General features: G+C 33.3%; 1 protein-coding gene, 1 non-coding gene and 1 pseudogene across 2 annotated transcripts; 1 reads left to right on the forward strand and 2 right to left on the reverse strand.

Annotated features, from left to right (window-relative positions):
• Nucleotides 1–3,704: 3,704 nt before the first annotated feature.
• LOC125371396 lies at nt 3,705–10,733 on the reverse strand (annotated as a pseudogene).
• LOC112534582 lies at nt 10,258–10,364 on the forward strand. The gene has a single exon (XR_003078870.2). It is a non-coding gene; the product is annotated as a small nucleolar RNA R71 (small nucleolar RNA).
• An 8,665-nt stretch (nt 10,734–19,398) lies between the features above and the next one.
• On the reverse strand, nt 19,399–20,013 carry LOC8269272 (dirigent protein 15). Its single transcript, XM_002517255.3, has one exon. It carries the CDS (start codon nt 20,011–20,013, stop codon nt 19,399–19,401), a length of 615 nt encoding a protein of 204 aa, XP_002517301.1.
• Nucleotides 20,014–21,226: the final 1,213 nt, after the last annotated feature.

The following is a 21,226-nucleotide window of genomic DNA, read 5'->3' on the forward strand; positions in this document are numbered from 1 at the left end:
AAATACTAAAGAAATAGTATCAAAATTCGTTGATTTAAAAAAATACTGAAAACTGGAGAATAAACAGAAATCTATCTCTTAAAATTTTTTATTAATAATAGGCTATTTGTTGTAGCTACAATCTAAGGTAGTGAACCTATCGATACAGTCTAGTATTCATAGCGAGTATCAATGTCATATTCCTCGGGAAAGTGAAAGCCCAGAGTTACTTCTTTGTTCTTTGTTATATTAACCTAAAATGAATAATGAATCTTTTCTAAACTAACTAATAACTACAAGCTAAGTTCTAAGGGAGATGCAGGAATGAATGGATAAATTAAATAACCAAGACAAGAAAACAAACCCAAAGGGAACATAAACTAGTTGGCAATCAAACAAAAGATAAAGGATTGATGAGTCTAATTATGCTACCCGTGGACGAATTCTTAACTGAATTCAGTTTCTCTCTCTCGATAACCGAATTCCTAAACCTAATAACCTAAAGTTGGAATCTCTTCCTAACGATTGATTCTTAAATTAGCATTAAGCTTTAATCCGCCTCTATTAAGCGTTGTTAATTCTTAATCCGGCTAGTTAATTATCCTTATCTCTAAGTGATTATTAACCAGTTCTTGCTATTCAAAATTCCAATTGCCAAATGGACTTCTCAATCACATAAAGCAATCTAAACACCACAATTCACAACGTCTCATGAATAATGCATTATCTTATTAATACTGAAAGTAAGAAGAATACAAAACTAACTCAAACAATCCAACAATATAATAGTAAGCCAACATAGTAAAGAAATCCCAATGGATTTAGTCAATCTAGCTAAACATGTTCATGTTTAAAATAACTAGGAAATCAATTACAATGGAAGAATAATGAAAATGAAACATGTACACCATTTTCTCTTGAATTGGATGAACAGCTCTAAATCTGGATCTACACTATGATTAATCTCCCTAATTGCCTCTTGAATTACTCCACTATTGTTTTGTACTCGAAACCTTGCGATTCCGGGGTTCTTCCTCTTTACAACTCTCTCCCGCACTCAGCACTATGCAAAAACCGAGCCAGCCGCCAGGTCTCTCTCTCATTGCTTCTTGCTTCCTCACCTTAAAAGAATAGTTTTCCTTATATATATTTTTCAGCACGGTTGGAGTCCAGGCCGTGCTGAACATTCGGATCTCACCAATCAGGGTTTTTTCATGGTCGTGCCCCTGCAGGTGCTGAACTACCACGAGCCGTGTTGGAGGCTGTGGTGGCTATGGAAACCGTGCCCAAAGTGCCATGTTTTGAAGACCAAAGCTCATGGTTGGTCACGGCTAGAGACCAGGCCGTGGTGTTCAGCACGGCCTTGACCTAGGCCATGCTCAATGTATGCACTACGAGCTCTTATCCGATCTTGATGAAATCCCATCCGTTTTTGCATGTATTGATCTATAATTGCTCAAAAACTGATGATGGTCCTATAAATTCTCCTTAAATGCAAAAGAACATAAAACACGGGTGATCTTGGAATAAAAGCACAATAATTGCTAAGAAAATACGCAATAATATGCAAGCAAATATGTGTAAAACTATGCATATCAAATCACCCACACTTAAGCTATTGCTTGTCCTCAAGCAATTAACAACTCTCCTCACAAAACTGCAGTCAGCAATTCCTTACAGTTTATGCCCCTAGTCCACAACAGATAGTATTCAACACATCTTAAAGGATACTTAATCATAAATCAAATTGCAAATCATTAATAGAGAATGGAAATAATATTAATGCATGAATAACTTAAATGACAACTCAACACAAACATCACGAACCAATGCCTCACAGGGATCACTCAAGTCGCTCAAAATGTAGATTTACTGAATAACAAATCCCTCAAAGCAAATGCACAAGACCCGCTCACCATAAGCTTGCTCATAAATCATATCTTCGCTACTGTGAATAAGTAAATACCAAAATCAAAAGGTCTTTACCAAGGTTGTAATGGGGCTAAGTGATGGGTATCGAATCCAACAAAAATAAGTTCCTACTCTTCAAATAAAAACAACTTGTAAATAGTGACAAGTAGGGTCGAATCTGCAGAGATTGGTAAGATTTATTTCTTTAACAAAATTCAAATAAAATTGGGGGGGGGGGGGGTTTAAATTTGGAATCAAAACAAATTAAATTAGAAATCAATTAGAAGCAATAATAAAATTTGAGAAGATAAATCGATATGAGAAAACTCCAACCCAATGTATAATCTCAGTTTTAATTCATTGAATTGATCATTGATGCAAATATAATTTCCAAATCCATTAATAAATTGGTTGTAGTTGTTGAGAAGCTCTAACAACCTAATTTCTCCTTAATTTTTCGTTAATCAATGGAAGCCATTTGATTAATTCTCTTATTGAATAAACAACCCTAGAAAAGCTTCCAAGATTTAATTTACCAATGGCAATGCAATTTAGAGAAACCCAACTCTAGCCAACAAATACATAAGATGAATTCATTTAGACTAGATCATGTATCCACATAACATGGGTATGTTTTTCTACCACTAATCATTAGAATAATTAAACAATTACGGATTTAATATTCTAATTTGGCATAGACTATCTTGATAATTGAGTAATAGGCCTTTTTACACAATTAACAAAAATAGAATTCCTAATAGACATAGAAGATACATGAATATTAATAGATTTGAGAAAATAATGAAGAACAATCAAATCTCACAACCCATATGAATTCAAACCTTAATTAACCTTGAATTGGAAAGAAAAGAGTTCAGCCACACATAATTGTTGTAAAGAAAATAAAGCAAAGAAGGAAAACAATGGATGATAGGAAGAAAACTAGTTTGCAGCCCCCTTTTCTCCAAAACCTAAAAAAAAACTCTCCTTGTCTCTTTTCATCTTTTTCTTTTTATAGTTGCAACTTGAAGTCCTAATAATCATCCAAAAGTTTCATGTATATAAATTCACAAAATCCTTCAACTTAGGTTACAAAAGAGGTAAAATGAAAGAAAAGGCTATAATGGGTTAAATGGGAATTAATAAACAAAGAAAGGGTTTAAGGCTCAATATCAGTTCGCTAAGGGTAAAGTCAGGGTGGTTTTTTTAGACGTTCAAATTGGTTATCCCTAATTGCCCTTATCATATTAATGCATTCAATCCATTAATGTGACCTTAATATGTATAACAAAGCAAGTTCTAGAAAAATCAATCTATACATGACAATCACACAATCAAGAAAAATATGGAGCATATTGTGATGAATGCTCTTAGGCTCAAAAGCTCACAAAAAGTGATTGTGTGTTAAGTTCTATGCACTTTTTCATTCAAATTAATTATAAAAATAATACTCACAATGCAATACATAAAAACTCAATCATTTATGCAAATCTCTTATTATCTTTTAACTCAATCAAGCAATTCTCAACAATTTAAATCATGGATTCATAAGTCACAATCATAGAATAATACCTAAAAAAAAATTAACATGCATGTACAATGCCCAAAAACAGCCTATAAACACCTTACACTTATCCCATACATTATCCCCAATGTATTTATATAATGCCTAACATATCAAATTGGAAATAAAAGATAGGAATGGTGAAACTTCCCTGAGTATGTTAGGTATAGCGAAAATGTTTAGCAGTGAGGTGGATATGGTGGAGTAAAACCCATGTGCTTGAAGAAAGCCATCAAGTTTAATTCCATTTCTATTTGCCGTTGTTCAAGGCGTTGGAGTTGTTCAGTATATATCGCCTTTGGGAGGATGATCTAGGAGAAGATGGTTCATTATTGGAAATTAAATTCTCCTCCTCATTCTCGTCCTGACGGAGTTTTCGCTTTAAAATGTTCTTCGCGATAGGACCTGTAGATTGAAAACAAGGCACACCTTCCTTCTTCCACACTAAACCCATACTCATTAAGCATTTTATATCCAAAGGGTGCATATTACAAGCAACATGCAAGGCATTATTATCAATATCGAGCAAATTTGTGTGTATAGCCAATTGAGTAATCAAAGAACCTAGAATCATAGGATGCTTCTTCATAATAACATTGTCAAATTGAGAAGCCAACCAATATCCAAGGTTCACTTTAATTCCATTTTGCATGCACCACAAGAAAAAGAACTCAGTTTTTGAAAGTATGCCAAAATTATATTTTCTTCCTGAAAAAGTGAAAGCTAGAAACTTATGAATATATTTCAAGGCTTGGTCATGTAGATAACTAGCTTGCAACTTACTAAGGTTATATCTAACGCCTATAGACATTTGCTTATACAAAGGAACTAGTTCAAATGCAGGTAAAAAATCACAAACAGACTTCATATATTCATCAGTTTTAGCATAATCATCCGTGATAAAACCAAAGGCAAGATTAAATTGTGTGATAGAGAGTTTGAACTCCCTACCCAACAACCTAAAATACACTACACCTGGAGTGTTCAAATTAATATCACCTTTTTTGTCAAACTCAAAAGTAGAGTAAAACTCACGCACAAGTTTAATATAACATGGATAATTAATTGAAAAGTATGTTTGCCATCCAATATTATCAATGTATTTATCCACATCTTCTTTAATATTCAATTTTTCTAAAGCCAAACAATCAATATATTTACAAGGAATAATAGATTGCTGAGAGAAAAATTTATACCTTTCTTTGTGGACTTGCTTACTGAATATCAAATTTCCTTTCAATTCAGTTTCGGATGGGGGCAAAATATGCATCCCTTTTCCAATTCGTGCTTGTGACCTTGAAGCATTTGGTTTGGCCTTACGCGGTTGTTATGGAGTTGCCTTTAGCTTTGGCTTGTGAACCGTCTTTTTCTTAACCATTAGACTGATTTTTTTTCTTGTTATAAAGAAGGAGGACAAACGAGAAGAACACGCCATTGTGCGCGCGATTTGGTCGCGCCGGCGACGAGATCGCGAGGCAAGTGCAGCTAGAGATCGCTAAGAATCGCATACGTACGCGAACTGGGCACGGCCTGCAAGCTGGTTGACGCTGGCGCGGCGCTTGCCGCTGGAGCGTGGGCACTAGCGTCGGTTGGGGAAGCGCATTTTTGTCTTTCGAAGCCGACGGGCAGCGTTTGAAGCTGATGTGACGTCTGCAGACGGGTAGCGCGCGAGGTTGGCAGATGTGCAGGCGCGGCGCGTAAGAGCTGAGCGATGTGGAGCTACAGAAAAGATTTGCAGAAAATATTAGGGTAAAAAAAATTTTATTGATGAAAGAAAAAAAATTGGTGATTAAATTTCTTTCTTTTTTTTTGAGAGTTTTTTATCAATTCTTTAGAATTTGGAACAGAAGATCTTCTCTATTAGAGCGTGGGCATACTCTGTTATCTTTACGTTAACTCGAAATGTAGCGTGCCTGCGTGCTAAACATAGTTCTTTTCTACCCCAAAACTCATAAAAAAAATTTAGCAAGGAAGCACGAAAATTAACTATAAAACCCCAAAAGAACAAGAAAATAAAACAAACTAAAAAGTAAATTTGGGTTGCCTCCCAAAAAGTGCCTTTATTTAATGTCTTCGGCTAGACATGGTTGCACGCTATGTATACCTTGGACACTCCAAGTTTATTTCTGCAATATTATCAAGTCGAAATCCCTCATAGAAAGGTTTTAGACGTTGACCATTAACTTTGAACATCTTTCCAGTGTCTTGGCTTTTAATTTCTATTGCACCATGAGAATTAGTGACAGTAAAAGGACCACTCCATCTAGAACGCAACTTACCTGGAAATAATTTGAGTCTAGAATTGTAGAGAAGAAATTTTTGTCCGATACAAAAGCTCTTTCTAGAAATCATATTATCATGAAATTTCTTTGTCTTTTCTTTGTAAATTTGTGCATTCTCATATGCATCTAGATGAATTTCTTCTAGCTCTTGTAGTTGCAATCTTCTTTGTGAACCAGCTTCATCCATCTCCATATTGCATTGCTTGACAGCCCAATATGCTTTATGTTCCAATTCAACCGGGAGGTGACATGGCTTCCCAAAGATTAGACAATAAGGGGACATACCTATAGGGGTTTTATAAGCCGTTCTATATGACCATAGCGCATCTTCAAGTCGTGCACTCCAATCTTTCCTATTAGGATTGACAACTTTTTCAAGGATCGATTTGATTTCTCTATTGGAGACTTTCGCTTGCCCACTTGTTTCATGGGTGATAGGTCAGAAGTACCATGTGCAGTGACATTGTACTTTTTCAATAAGGCTTCAACCACTCTATTGCAAAATGAGTGCCATACCACTAATCAAAGCTCTCGGTGTGCCAAATGTTGAGAAAATCTGAGACTTAAGAAAATCTACAATAACTTTAGAATCATTAGTCCGAGTAGCTTTTGCCACTACCCACTTCGAAACATAATCCATAGCAAGAAGTATGTAAATATTGCCATTAGAAGGAGGAAAAGGGCCCATGAAATCTATGCCCCAAACATCAAATATTTCACAAATAAGAATGGAGGTAAGGGGCATTTGGTCTCTATGTCCTAAGTTTCTCGTCTTTTGAAAATTTTCGCATGCTTTACAAAACATGTATGAATCACGAAATAAATTGGGCTAAAATAATCCACATTCTAACACCTTACAAGCCGTTCTTTTGGGGCCAAAGTGCCCTCTACATGCATATGAATAACAAAATGTTAGAATGGATGCAACTTAATGTTGTGATACACATCTTCTAATGATTTGATCAGAGCAAAATTTCCACAAGTAAGGATCATCCCATATATAATATTTTGCATCACTCTTAATTCGATCCTTTTGAGCCCTAGATAAATCATTTGGTAGCGTTCTAGTAACTAAGTAGTTAACTAAATCGGCAAACCAAGGAATAGAATTATGAATAGAAAAGAGGTGCTCATCTGGAAATTCATCCTTCAAAGGTGGTGGCTCTTCATTTGTGATTAAGCGACTAAGGTGATCCGCGACCAAATTCTCTGTTCCTTTCTTGTCTTTTATTGTCAAGTTGAACTCTTGTAGTAAGAGTATCCAACGAATAAGCCTTGGCTTTGCGTCCTTCTTGGAAAGTAAATACTTGAGAGCTGCATGATCAGAGTAAACAATCGCGTTAGTTCCAAGTAAATATGAGCGAAATTTCTATAAAGCAAAAATAATGGCTAAAAGTTCTTTTTCCGTTGTTGTGTAGTTGCATTGTGCATTTTTCTAGTGATCTTGAGGCGTAGTAAATGACATGTGGAGCTCTTCCTACTTTTTGCCCAAGGACGGCACCCACAGCATGGTTGCTAGCGTCGCACATGATCTCAAACGGAAGGGTCCAATCTAGTGGTTGGATAATTGGTGCTGAAGTTAGTGCGTCTTTCAATTTATCAAATGCCTCCTTGCATGACTCATCGAGTACAAACTCAACATCCTTCTGTAGTAAGCGACACAATGGTTGAGCTACTTTCGAAAAATCCTTGATAAAACATCGATAGAATCCTGCATGACCAAGAAAAGAACGAACTTCCCGTACACTAGCAGGGTAAGGCAGGGATTTGATCACATCTATCTTAGATTTATCAACTTCAATTCCTCTAGATGACACAACATGACCTAGAATAAGACCTTGGTCAACCATGAAGTGACACTTTTCATAATTTAAAATTAGGTTTGTTTCTATGCATCGCTTAAGAATTTTAGTAAGGTTAGCCAAACATTCATTAAAAGAATTACCATAGACCGTAAAATCATCCATAAAAACTTCTATGATATTCTCTACATAATCTGAAAATATACTAACCATACACCTTTGGAAGGTTGCGGGTGCATTACAAAGACCAAACAACATTCGTCGATATGCAAAGGTCCCAAATGGACAAGTGAAGGTTGTCTTTTCTTGGTCTTCGGGTGCCACCCGAACTTGGTGAAAACCTGATTGGCCATCAAGACAACAAAAGTGAGAACGACCGGCTAAACGCTCAAGCATTTGATCAATAAATGGGAGAGGAAAATGATCTTTCCGAGTTGAAGTATTCAATTTTCTATAATCTATACAAACTCTCCACCCATTTTGAATGCGGGTTGGAACTGACTCACCGTTTGAATTCTCTACAACTGTTATACTTGTTTTCTTTGGGACAACTTGAATTGGACTTACCCATTTGCTATCAGAAATTGGGTAGATCATACTTGCATCAAGAAGTTTCATAATTTCTTTCTTTACCACTTCCATCACATGAGGGCTTAGTCGGCGTTGGGCTTCTCTAGATGGCTTGCTCTCCTCTTCTAAAAGTATTCTATGCATGCACAAAGAGGGGCTCAATCCTTTAATATCAGCTATAGTCCACCCAATTGCTTCTTTGTATTCTCTAAGTACCCGAATCAACACCTCTTCTTCTAAAGTAGTGAGTTTATTAGATATGATAACCGGCAAGGATTCATTTTCTCCTAAAAACACATACTTTGGATGGCTAGGTAGAGCTTTCAATTCTAACTTTAGTGCCTGTATGATAGAAGGAATAAGCTTTTTATGAGAATAAGATAAATCAATATAAGCAACATTATTTCTCACAAGCTTGAGTGCATCCAATGCAAAAATGGTGTCTTGTAGAGGCGAATCTATCACATAAAGTGCTTCAAGGTGTAGAAGTTCTTTTGGATTGAGGTTGTTGGTGAGTGCAACTTGCAACTTGTCTTCATGTTCCAACTCAAAAGTTTCCTGCACTAGAGTGTCAATCGCATCTAAAACAAAAACTGAGGATACATCACTATGATATCTCATGGCATCATAGATATTAAATTTTATGATCTCATTATCAAATTCCATGCTAAGTGTGCCATCATGTACATCAATTTTTATTTTTCAAGTTTTAAGAAATGGTCTTCCTAACAAAATCGACGTTGAGTTAGGAGAATTATCTTCTTCCATGTCAAGTACATAAAAGTCTACAGGAAATACCAATTCATTCACTTGCACTAAAACATCCTCTAAGACACCCTCAGGATACACAACCGATCTATCTGCAAGTTGTATAACAACACCCGTTTCTTTTAATTTACCACATTTTAAAGATGCATAAATTGAAAGAGGCATGAAATTTATTGAGGCTCCTAAATCACACATCGCCCTCTTAATTTCAACACTGCCTATCTTACAAGGGATAGTAAACGTACCTGGATCCTTGCACTTGGGAGGTAACTTTCTTTGAAGAATAGTCGAAACATTCTCACCCACACTTATTATTTCCATACCTTCTAACTTTTTCTTATTGGTGCACAACTCTTTAAGAAATTTAGCATAACGAGGTACTTGCTTAATTGCATTGAGTAAAGGAATATTTACCTCAATTTTGTGAAATGTCTCAAATATCTCTTTTTCCTCTTCTTGTTTCTTAGATTTGGCAAATCTTTCAGGAAAAGGAGGTTTTGTCACCAATACCTTTTGTTTCTCGTTGTTGGGTACTTAAGATTAATCGGTTTCTTGCGATGAAGTCGCCACTTCTTTCTCAACCTCCTCTTCTAAGGCTTGTCCATGCCTTTTTGCATCATCAAATTCTTTCAATTCTTTTCTGCTTCTCAAGGTTATTGCACTAGCATTGTGCCTTGGATTGACAATTGTTTGTGATGGAAATTTACCTTGAGATTCTAATTTACTCAATGAAGATGCCAATTGCCCTACTTGAGCCTCTAAATTTTGAATGCTTGCTCTCGTTTCCTGTTGAAAAACACTTGTATTATTAGCAAGCTCTTTAACAATATCTTCAAGAGACATACCTTGCTTTACGGGAGGTGATTGTTGGAAATTTCCTGATCTTTGTTGGAAATTTTGATGAGGGTTTTGGAAATTTTGATTTCTTGATCCATAGCTAAGGTTAGGATGATCTCTATATCCTGGATTATACGTGTTTGAATAGGGATCATACTTCCTGTTTAGAAATCCTCCAACCATGTTGACTTGCTCATTAGAGTCCTCTTGAAGTATTGGACACGTGTCGGTTGGATGACTTGGATAGGTACAAATTCTGCAAACTCTAGCTTTTGGTGCCTTTCCTAAGGCCAATTATTGAACAAGAGAGGTTAGTTTAGACAATTGAGTTTCGATAGAATTGCTACTTACCTCATTCACTCTTCTTGGTGTTGAGTCTTGACCGAAGCCAAATTGTTGAGAGTTGGTAGCCATGATGGAGATCAAGTCCCTAGCGGCTTGAGGAGTTTTGTTCACTATAGCGCCTCCACTAGCGGCATCCATCATTTTTCTCTCCATGGGTAACAATCCCTCATAAAAATATTGGATGAGAAGTTGTTCGGTAATTCCATGTTGTGGGCAACTCGCGCACAATTTTTTAAACCGTTCCCAATATTCATGGAGAGTCTCCACATTATTTTGCTTGATTCCACATATTTCCCTCCTTATACTTGTGGCTCTTGAGGCGGGAAAGAACTTGTCAAGGAATACTCTTGCCATATCCGTCCATGTGGTCATAGAACCAGATGGCAAATAGAATAGCCAATCCTTAGCTCTATCGGTTAATGAAAATGGAAATGCACGCATTTTGATTTGTTCTTCGGATACCCCTTGTGGTCTCATGCTTGAACACACCATATGAAATTCTTTTAAGTGCTTATGAGGATCTTCATTCTCAAGACCGCGAAAAGTGGGTAATAAATGTATCAAACCTGATTTCAGCTCAAAGGCTACTTCCAAATCGGGATATTGAATGCAAAGCTGTTGTTGGTCTACATTTGGTGCCGCCAATTCCCTTAGAGTTCTTCCTTGATTTTCCATGGTTTCTTCTAATTCAGAATCATTTAAAGAATCAACCAAGTCAAAATCTGTTTCCAATTCTGGAGGTGCAGAAGGTGAAGAAGATTTGGAATTCTTACGACGTTCTTTAGTCTCCTTTCTTATTCTTTTTGCGGTTTTCTCAATCTCAGGATCAAATTCAAATTTTTCTGTATGAGAAGAACGAGGCATAAAAGAAATAAATCAAATTAAATGATGATTCTAAGGCGCAAAATTTGATGGGTATCGAATCCAACAAAAATAAGTTCCTACTCTTCAAATAAAAACAACTTGTAAATAGTGACAAGTAGGGTCGAATCTGCAGAGATTGGTAAGATTTATTTCTTTAACAAAATTCAAATAAAATTAGGGGGGGTTTTATATTTGGAATCAAAACAAATTAAACTAGAAATCAATTAGAAGCAATAATAAAATTTGAGAAGATAAATCGATATGAGAAAACTCCAACCCAAGGTATAATCTTAGTTTTAATTCATTGAATTGATTATTGATGCAAATATAATTTCCAAATCCATTAATAAATTGGTTATAGTTGTTGAGAAGCTCTAACAACCTAATTTCTCCTTAATTTTTCGTTAATCAATGGAAGCCATTTGATTAATTCTCTTATTGAATAAACAACCCTAGAAAAGCTTCCAAGATTTAATTTACCAATAGCAATGCAATTTAGAGAAACCCAACCCTAGCCAACAAATACATAAGATGAATTCATTTAGACTAGATCATGTATCCACATAACATGGGTATGTTTTTCTACCACTAATCATTAGAATAATTAAACAATTACGGATTTAATATTCTAATTTGGCATAGACTATCTTGATAATTGAGTAATAGGCCTTTTTACATAATCAACAAAAATAGAATTCGTAATAGACATAGAAGATACATGAATATTAATAGATTTGAGAAAATAATGAAGAATAATTAAATCTCACAACCCATATGAATTCAAACCTTAATTAACCTTGACTTGGAAAGAAAAGAGTTCAGCCACACATAATTGTTGTAGAGAAAATAAAGCAAAGAAGGAAAACAATGGATGATAAGAAGAAAACTAGTTTGCAGCCCCCTTTTTCTCCAAAACCTAAAAAAAACTCTCCTTGTCTCTTTTCCTTTTTCTTTTTATAGAAAAACTTGGTCCCTAAGAATTCCTAAAATAACCTTAAGTTGTGAGGGGTTTTTAGTAAATAAACATTTCCAAAAGTAAATTAAAAAGTCACATGGCAAATAGTATCACTTTAAGCTTCTTTTCACAAATTCTGATTTCTGAAATATGCCGTGGGCACACTCTAACTGAAGTGATCTTTTGCCATCTTTTCTCCATTTTATCCAAAATTCTCCAAAGCATCAATCTATATGAAAACTCATCAAATATTATCCTTTCAGCTTCATGTTGCATCAAAGCATTCCTTCTAACATGAAAATCAATAATCACATTTAGAATCCATAATTAAGCATAAATACTTCAATAATATCCAAGAAAATATGATAATTAGTATGCATAAAATGCACACTATCACTAAGGTAAAGGTACGGAGATTTGGGAAAGAAGTGTGAAAATGATGGAATTCATGCGATAAACAACAATATATGCTCAAAGAATTAAATGGCTAATATACAAAAAGAATTTTGTACTAAAATCCTACTTCGTAGAATAACGCTTGCAAATGCTCTAAATCAGATAAAGAGATAAATAATTAAAGAATTTTGTTTATTTTCTTCTTCTCTTTCTTTTCTTTTCATCATTTTTTAATAATAAACTAACAGCTTATAAGAACTGCTGCATACGTAAAGAATATAAATACAGTTTGGATCAGAGGAAGCATCTAAAATCTCAAAAAGACATAGTGAATTTACCAACATAGCAACTGGCATTTTAATCCAACATAAGGGTGAGCAAATCACAAAAAGAAATTCCAGCATAAGGGTAAAGAAAAGATAAATGTAAAGAATGGTATAATTGAAGTGTATAGGTGTAGATTATGAAGAAAAGGTTAAGGCTCAAAACTAGCTAACTAATGGAAACATAAGGGGGTAGGCTTTTAGTCAAATGTGGTGAATTCTAAATCGCCCAAATCATCTCATGGTATTCACAATATTCATGTAACTTCAACAGGCATTACAAAGCAAGTTCTAGAAGCAAAGTCAAGTACAATGCACACTCAAACAAGAAATATAAAGAGCATAAGTATAATGAATGCTTAACAGGCTCAAAATCTCACTTTGAGGTGTGGTATTAGGTGTAATTGGTTAGCAACATCATTAATTGAATCATTACTTAAGAAACACATGCATATGACATTATCAACGTTCTAAGTTAAAATTCGACAATTCAAAAAAATAATTAAATAACACCAATTTAACCCAGTTTAACCCGGCAGGGTTGATATGTAAAACACCATCAATTATTTTCCAAGCACAATGAACAACAAAGAAAAGTAACTACAATTCTATAAATCAAGTCATCAATCAGCTCAAAAATAGCATATTTAAGTGCATAAAGACACAGTGTCCTAACATCCTAACAATACACAACACCTAGTGATAGCAATTTCAGATATATCTAAAAACCATATGAGAGAGTAGGATTATAAGTTTTACCCACAACCATCCCACACTTGAAGAACACACTGTCCTCAATGTAAAATGTTATGGATACCCCGTATGGGATGCTCAACTAAGAGAACAAAGGCAATACAATCCAAGTGCATGGCATGTATGAAAAATAAAGTAAACAAATGCAGAAAAAATAAAAAGATCTAGGGGACTGCCCTGATCATCCATCGAGGCTGATGTTGTGGAAATTCAGTACCTCCTCTGTAGAATCTAAAAATAATAATTAAATAAAATATGAAAACTTAAAACCAATAAAATGTTTCAAAATGAAAAGGTAGAATATCAAAAATGAAAAATAGAATTTGGGGTGCCTCCCAAAAGCGCTTCTTTTTGATGTGATGAGTCTTTTTAGCTGGACTCATGGTGAAAAGCAAACGGGCCTGATCGATGACCATCCATCCTTCTTCCAAGCAAATGGCTTCAAGCATCCGCTTAGAGGGATAATCGTCAATTTTCTTTTCCCGACTGTTAACCAAGCTGCCAGTATGTTGGGCAAAACTCGCTCCTCGTATAACTACACGTAGTCATGATGCTCTATGGGCTGTTCCAATTTAAAAGCTGAAGTTTCACCAATTGGAAGGATCGACGGTTGGGCAATTTCTTCAGGAATGTCAATGGTTTTCTCCAGTCCTTGGCTTGGTTCACTTGCTAGAAAGAACTCGAGCTCCTCAAAGACTTCTTCATTGGATAACTCGTGCTCATCTTCCATCATCGAAAGGACTTGTGGAAAATCCACCAAAAATTCCTGTAACTGCAACTCAGCTTCATCAACTATACGTTCCTGTTGGTAGTTTTTCAGAGGAATCATGTTCGCCTCTTCCTTTTCTGGTTCCATCTCCATGTTCAAGAAATCATCTTGCACATACGTATCATCGTCCAACATAGTAGATAAACTATAAAATTTCTCAACTGAACGCAAAGTGACGGTGCTCAAATGTTCCATGGATTCAATAGTGTTTGATGGAGTTCCTAATTGTTCTGCAGCTAGTAACTTGAAGATCAAGCCTACATGATGCTCTATGTTCTCAATTGAGGCTTGTTGACTTTCAAGTACCCTATCTGTTTGTTGGAATCTATCATCAAGACTTGCAACGAACCTCATCATCAGCTCCTCTGAAACTAACTCTTCATCTTGAGTTGAAGGTGCAAGACTAGGTTACTGATGTCGTTGCTGAAATCCTGGTGGTTCGTGGCCATCTAAGCTCCATCCAAAGGGTGAATGAGTGCTCCATTCTTGATTACAGGTGCTTTTATACGAGTTATTTAGCCAGCTTCCCGTATAATTCACCTGTTTAAAGTTATAAGAACAATGAGCAACATCACTGTACAATGGATAATCATTACTTAAATGTAAACCATAACAGATTTCACAAAAATCTTGAGATGAAACGATGGGAGTGGAGAGTTGATCGGTAGCCCTGCAAAACGATTCCACTCGAGCTGCTAAGGCTGCACGGGTGTCCTAATTTTTAGCACTCTCTTGGTTCCTGATCCCATTCTCCAACGCGTCATATAAAGAGTTTGAATTTAGCATTGAACCTCCTTATCATTCACTACCTGAATCATAAACTTAAACTAAATAAATATGTACAAATAAAATAAAATAAATAAATAAATAAAAATAAAAACTATAAAATAATAATAATAAAATGGCTAAATTAACAAATAGCAAATTTCACTCTAGTTTTGAAACAATCCCCGGCAACGGCGCCAAAAACTTGATAGGCTATTTGTGGTAGCTACAATTTAAGGCAGTGAACCTATCGATGCAGTTTAGCACTCATGGCGAGTATCAAGGTCGTATTCCTCGGGAAAGTGAAAGCCCAGAGTTACTTCTTTGTTCTTTGTTATATTAACCTAAAATGAATGATGAATAATTTCTAAACTAACTAATAACTACAAGCTAAGTTCTAAGGGAGATGCAGGAATGAATGGATAAATTAAATAACCAAGACAAGAAAACAAACCCAAAGGGAACATAAACTAGTTGGCAATCAAACAAAAGATAAAGGATTGATGAGTCTAATTATGCTACCCGTGTGGGCATTTATTCTTAATCCGAATTCGGTTTCTCTCGATAACCGAATTCCTAAACCTAATAACCTAAAGTTGGAATCTCTTCCTAACGATTGATTCTTAAATTAGCATTAAGCTTTAATCCGCCTCTATTAAGCGTTGTTAATTCTTAATCCTACTATTTAATTATCCTTATCTCTAAGTGATTATTAACCAGTTCTTGCTATTCAAAATTCCAATTGCCAAATGGACTTCTCAATCACATAAAGCAATCTAAACACCACAATTCACAACGTCTCATGAATAATGCATTATCTTATTAATACTGAAAGTAAGAAAAATACAAAACTAACTCAAACAATCCAACAATATAATATTAAGCCAACATAGTAAAGAAATCCTAATGGATTTAATCAATCTAGCTAAACATGTTCATGTTTAAAACAACTAGGAAATCAATTACAATGGAAGAATAATGAAAATGAAACATGTACACCCTTTTCTCTTGAATTGGATGAACAGCTCCAAATTTGGATCTGCACTATGATTAATCTCCTTAATTGCCTCTTGAAGTACTCCACTACTGTTTTGTACTCGAAACCTTGCGATTCTGGGGTTCTTCCTCTCTACAACTCTCTCCCGCACTCAGCACTATGCAAAAACCGAGCCAGCCACCAGGACTCTCTCTCCTTGCTTCTTGCTTCCTCACCCTAAAAGAATAGTTTTCCTTATATATTTTTTCAGCACGGCCAGAGTCCAGGCCGTGCTGAATATTCGGATCTCACCAATCAGGGTTTCTTCATGGTCGTGTTCCCCTTTCATCGGCATAAACCACCACGGGGCCATCTGAGGTCTTTGGAGGTGTGGTGGCTATGGAAACCGTGCCCAAAGTGCCATGTTTTGAAGACCAAAAGCTCATGGTTGGTCACGGCTAGAGTCCAGGCCGTGGTGTTCAGCATGGCCTTGACCTAAGCCATGCTCAATGTATGCACTATGAGCTCTTGTCCGATCTTGATGAATTCCCGTCCGTTTTCGCATGTATTGATCTATAATTGCTCAAATACTGATGATGGTCCTATAAATTCTCCTTAAATGCAAAAGAACACAAAACACAGGTGATCTTGGAATAAAAGCACAATAATTGCTAAGAAAATACGCAATAATATACAAGTAAATATGTGTAAAACTATGGATATCAATTAATCTCAATAATAATTTTATACACTAGTTTTGCTTGTATATGTATTTATAAGATTTGTAAAGTAACTTTGAAATTTAAAATTAATAAATAAAAGTAAAACTTATAAACTAAATATCACTTAATACCATAAGTTAACTTAATAAAACATTTAAAATTCCTTACGATTTCTATATCACGTTTAATAACCTCCACTACTAATGACTATTAGATTGTAACCTTTATGTTTAATGCCTTTTATCCTATTGTTCAACGAATTCTAAGGTTTTTTACTTTGCATCACTTGTTGACTGCGAGGTGTCCTCATATGATTGGTGTTCTATCAAGGGGTCTTTCGAGGCGCCCTCGTACTTTACACGTGGATGGTCAACTTGACTATATGAAAAGTGCCCTCACGCTGTCAAGGTGTCCTGGCACGTTACGGGTCTTTCACAAACCTCAATTGAAAAGCTTAAGACACTTTTGTCCTAACTTAGAATTTTTAATGCACTATCCTATAGACACTCAAATACTTAGTTAGCAACATGCAATTTGGATATTAAGATCAAAATAGAGATCAATTGGCCTTTAGATCAACATAACTTTTTCTTTTTAGTTTTCTTAATCTTTGTCATTTCAGCTCTTTTTTTATGTGAACAAAAAATAGTCATTTTGGAGTTTTCTTAAAATTTATTGGATTTTGCTCTCTCTAAAAAGTTCAGCTTTATTTAAATTTTATGTAAAATAAATTATTTGATTTGAAATCTTTTAATTTTTGCGTTAATTATTTTGATTGTTGTTTTATTAATTTTCATATCTCTAATGATTTATCTTCAATTTCTTTTACTTGTTATTTACTTGTTGAGTAAGTTCCAAAATATTAGTAACTTTTTTGTTAAAAAATTATGTTTTTGTGTTGAAAAATATTAGAAATTGAGTTTCAATTTCACATTAATAATGTTCATCTTCTTTAAAAAAATAATAATAATTTTCATCTTGAAGTTGAAAAAAAAAATGAAATTCTATTAGTATAAATGGAGTAAAAGTACTTCCATAGGGTGTTATAAAAATATGCATATTATAAACAAAAGTAATATATATAATTAAGAAATATATTTCCTTATAAAAAGTAAAACAAAATCTCTAAAATACAATAAAAATATATGTATAGTATAAGAAATATAAGTAATATATGAATAATTAAGTGAATACTTTTCCTTATAAAAAAATTAAAATCTCTAAAACAAAATGAAAATATATTTATAATATTAAAAAAAGAAACTCGCACTCTACAATCAAATTCATCACTTTCTTTTTCAAATTCTTCATTAATTGGGAAATCTATAATATTGTATTTTTGTAAAAAGAAAAACATTTAGCTTGATAGAGAATTTTTGTAAGCCTATGTCTTTAGAGATATAAATTTTATTGATTTTGTAAAATTTTTAAATTTATAATTTTATTAATTTTTCAAATTAAACTATATTCATAAAGTCAAACAAAATGGAATATTTATATAGATAAAATTTGAAGAATGATAAAATTATAAACAAGTTAGCACTTACCATTATATTAGCTTAAGAAATGTTTGACAGCTACAAGCAGTTTAACTATATAGTGTAATCTGAATGAGATTTGTCTCAGATTTTAACTTGGAAAGGATAATATTTTTGAAAATTATCATATTATAGAAGAAGCCATTCATATTAATTAATTAATTGATATGAAATATATATACTTTAAAAAGTAAAAGAGAAACTAGAGTTGTATAAGAACATAGATCTCAAAGTAAAAATAAAGAAATTATTTCTAAATTAAAAAAACACTAATCATGTCCCATTTTATGATTTTATTTCTATTCGACGTAAAAGGACACTGCAAGAAATAACTCACGTCACAAATTTACATTAAAAAAAGTGTTTTTTAAAAACTTTTACATAAAAAGAGAATTTTTGTAAAATTATTGTCTTAGATAAAAATGTTATTGTTGTTAAAAAAAAGGTAATATTTTTATTGGGAAAACAACCTTTATATTTGTTGCATGTTTATAAAGATTTGGCTTCTGAGCCACGTTACATACGTATAAAGAGGCATCTGTTTGCATTATATTTTTAAGGTCCAATAATTAAGGTCAAAATACCAACTTTGACTCAAAATTATAAGTTTGGAATGAAGTAATTAATTATTAAATTAAATTAAAGTAATTAAAATTATTTAGTTCATGTGATTAATGTGAGGAACAAAAGTAATAAAGTGGAGAGATATTTGAAAGTTGAAGTTATTTTAAAGCTGTACTTCTCAACAATAATTATATAAGCTTTGGATAATATTGCCAGCAAACAACAAAAAGAAAAAAGAAGAGAAATATGAAAAATATAATTTAACACATTACAAAAATTAGCAACTAAATTCTATGCATTTTTAACAAATAAAACATTGTTTGTTTTCTTATATTTTTTCAAGTAATATCATTTTCATAAATTTAGTCAATTTACAGCCATTTCTTAATAAGACATTAAACAGATTGTGGCAAAAGTTTTAAAATCTGCAATCATTCGAGAAGCACATTAGTTTACAATAGTTCATGTAACACACGTGGCACGTTCAACCTCATTTATAGCTAACAAGGATTGAACTTTCAACAAATAATTAAAGCTAGCATTAAAATAGAGTTTACCCCTTGAACTTTAAAAATACAATCACTTCAGTAATAAAAAAAAAAAAACTAATAATACAATAAATATATAATAATATTATATTTATTATAAAATATCCAACATATAAATTGCATAACATCATATATATATATATGGAGTAAATTATCCAAAACATAAATTACACAATATCATATTGGTTGATATCGGTAGAAGATGCCAACCGTAGCCTCTGAAACAAGGTCACATCATACTTAAAAACACCATAACCACTTGCAAAATCAATAAAAACTGTTTGAACCTTAACAAAACCTGTAACCATTCTCAATTTTTGTCTCCCACCAACAACTGCAAGCTCATGTTCTGGCTCGAAAATAGGATCCCTTGAGCACACAATAAATGAACTTCCGTTGAACTTGCCTGTAATGAACCCAATATCCTGATAATTCACCAATATTAGATGCTTATCATCTTCTTGGCTAGCAGCTAAAGTCAGACCTTTAGCACGACCAATAAGTTTTGAGGTCGGCTTAGTGCCTACTCTTAGAGCATTATTGACAGCAAAAAGAGTACCGAATGGGAGGAATTGCCTTTCATCTCTGGTTACGTTGGGTTGAGCTATTTGGACCGCAGTAGGAATTTTGCCACCTAAATTAACATGGTAAAAGAAACTCAATTTGGTAATCTTCTCCTTCATAGGGATAGCAGGTACGGTTTCAGTGTGGTACTCCCCTTGTACATTTAATTTCACAACACAAAGGATCATAACCCATGTAAAGAATACTTTTCCTTTCATTTTTGTTTGGTTTCTTTCTTATTCTTTTCTTCTTTCTTTCTTTTTTTTTTTTTTTTCCTGATACCTTCTTATTCCACTAATTCCTTTGTATTTATAGCTGAAGAAGTGTAGATTCATTTACGTATTTGCATGAGTTTTCTGAAACTGAATCTATAAGTAACTGATTCTATAACCTATTTTAGTTCTCCCAACTTCTATTAGTAAGTGTTTTGACAAATTGACAAGAAATTACGTTATGAATACATTCTGTTTCCATTTTCTTATAAAAAAGATTACGAATCCGGAAATCTAACTTGGTGGGCATACAACTTAAAGTCCTTATATAACAAAAATAGACTTCTTATTATATCAAAGATAATCTAAAAATGCTATAGGTAAAAGATAACAAATTACGTATATAAAAGATTACTATAATCTAAAAAAGCTATAGGTGAAAATAATAAATTAAGTATACATAATAAAATCTAAGAAATGACATAATTTACAATATCAAAATTAAATTTAATATTTTGAAATTCTTTCTATTTTGTTTAAATATTTTTAATTAACGTATTAATTACATTTATAATTTATCATATATAATCAATATACTGTCGTTTAATAAATTAGTGTTTGAAAAACAATAAATATAGAATTACATATCATTCTTGTGTCTATGTCTTAAATGTTTTTGACATATATTAGAGTTTTTATTCATATATAAAAATAATTTAGTAGTCTACTCGTGCCTTTGACAAAGTATTACTATTACTTTGATAATAATATTTTTAATTTTGAAAACTTATCATCATACTTCCTTATTTAAAGAAAATATATAAAATTTAACTAATAATAAATTAAATACATGCAATAATTTAATAAATAATATAATTTATAACATTCAACTCAAATTATTCTTTTTACAACTCAAATATATTTGAAAAACTGTAATTTCTCTTATCAAAAAGAAAACTGTAATTAGTATTTCTCATTAAAAATCTTCTTTAAAAAGATTGCCAGAGCTATCTTATCCTATACTTCTGTCATGTATTCCTTTTATTTTTATCCTCGTGTAATATTAAGAATAAAAGGAATAAAAGATTTATCATATATATTGGAGGATTATCAATTCACAAGTATTAATTCTTTAATGCTCGCGCCTTTTTTCATGCTTTCGAAATGATTCCATGTGGAAAATTTTGAGGCGAATTTTGTCGATCGGTATTTATCTTTC

The sequence above is a fragment of the Ricinus communis genome, chromosome 10 (assembly GCF_019578655.1).
Source record: "Ricinus communis isolate WT05 ecotype wild-type chromosome 10, ASM1957865v1, whole genome shotgun sequence".
NCBI classification, from domain to species: Eukaryota; Viridiplantae; Streptophyta; class Magnoliopsida; order Malpighiales; family Euphorbiaceae; genus Ricinus; species Ricinus communis.

Coding starts and splice junctions, on each gene's coding strand:
- LOC8269272 (XM_002517255.3), bottom strand. CDS start 20,013: ATGAAAGGAAAAGTATTCTTTACATGGGTTATGATCCTTTGTGTTGTG.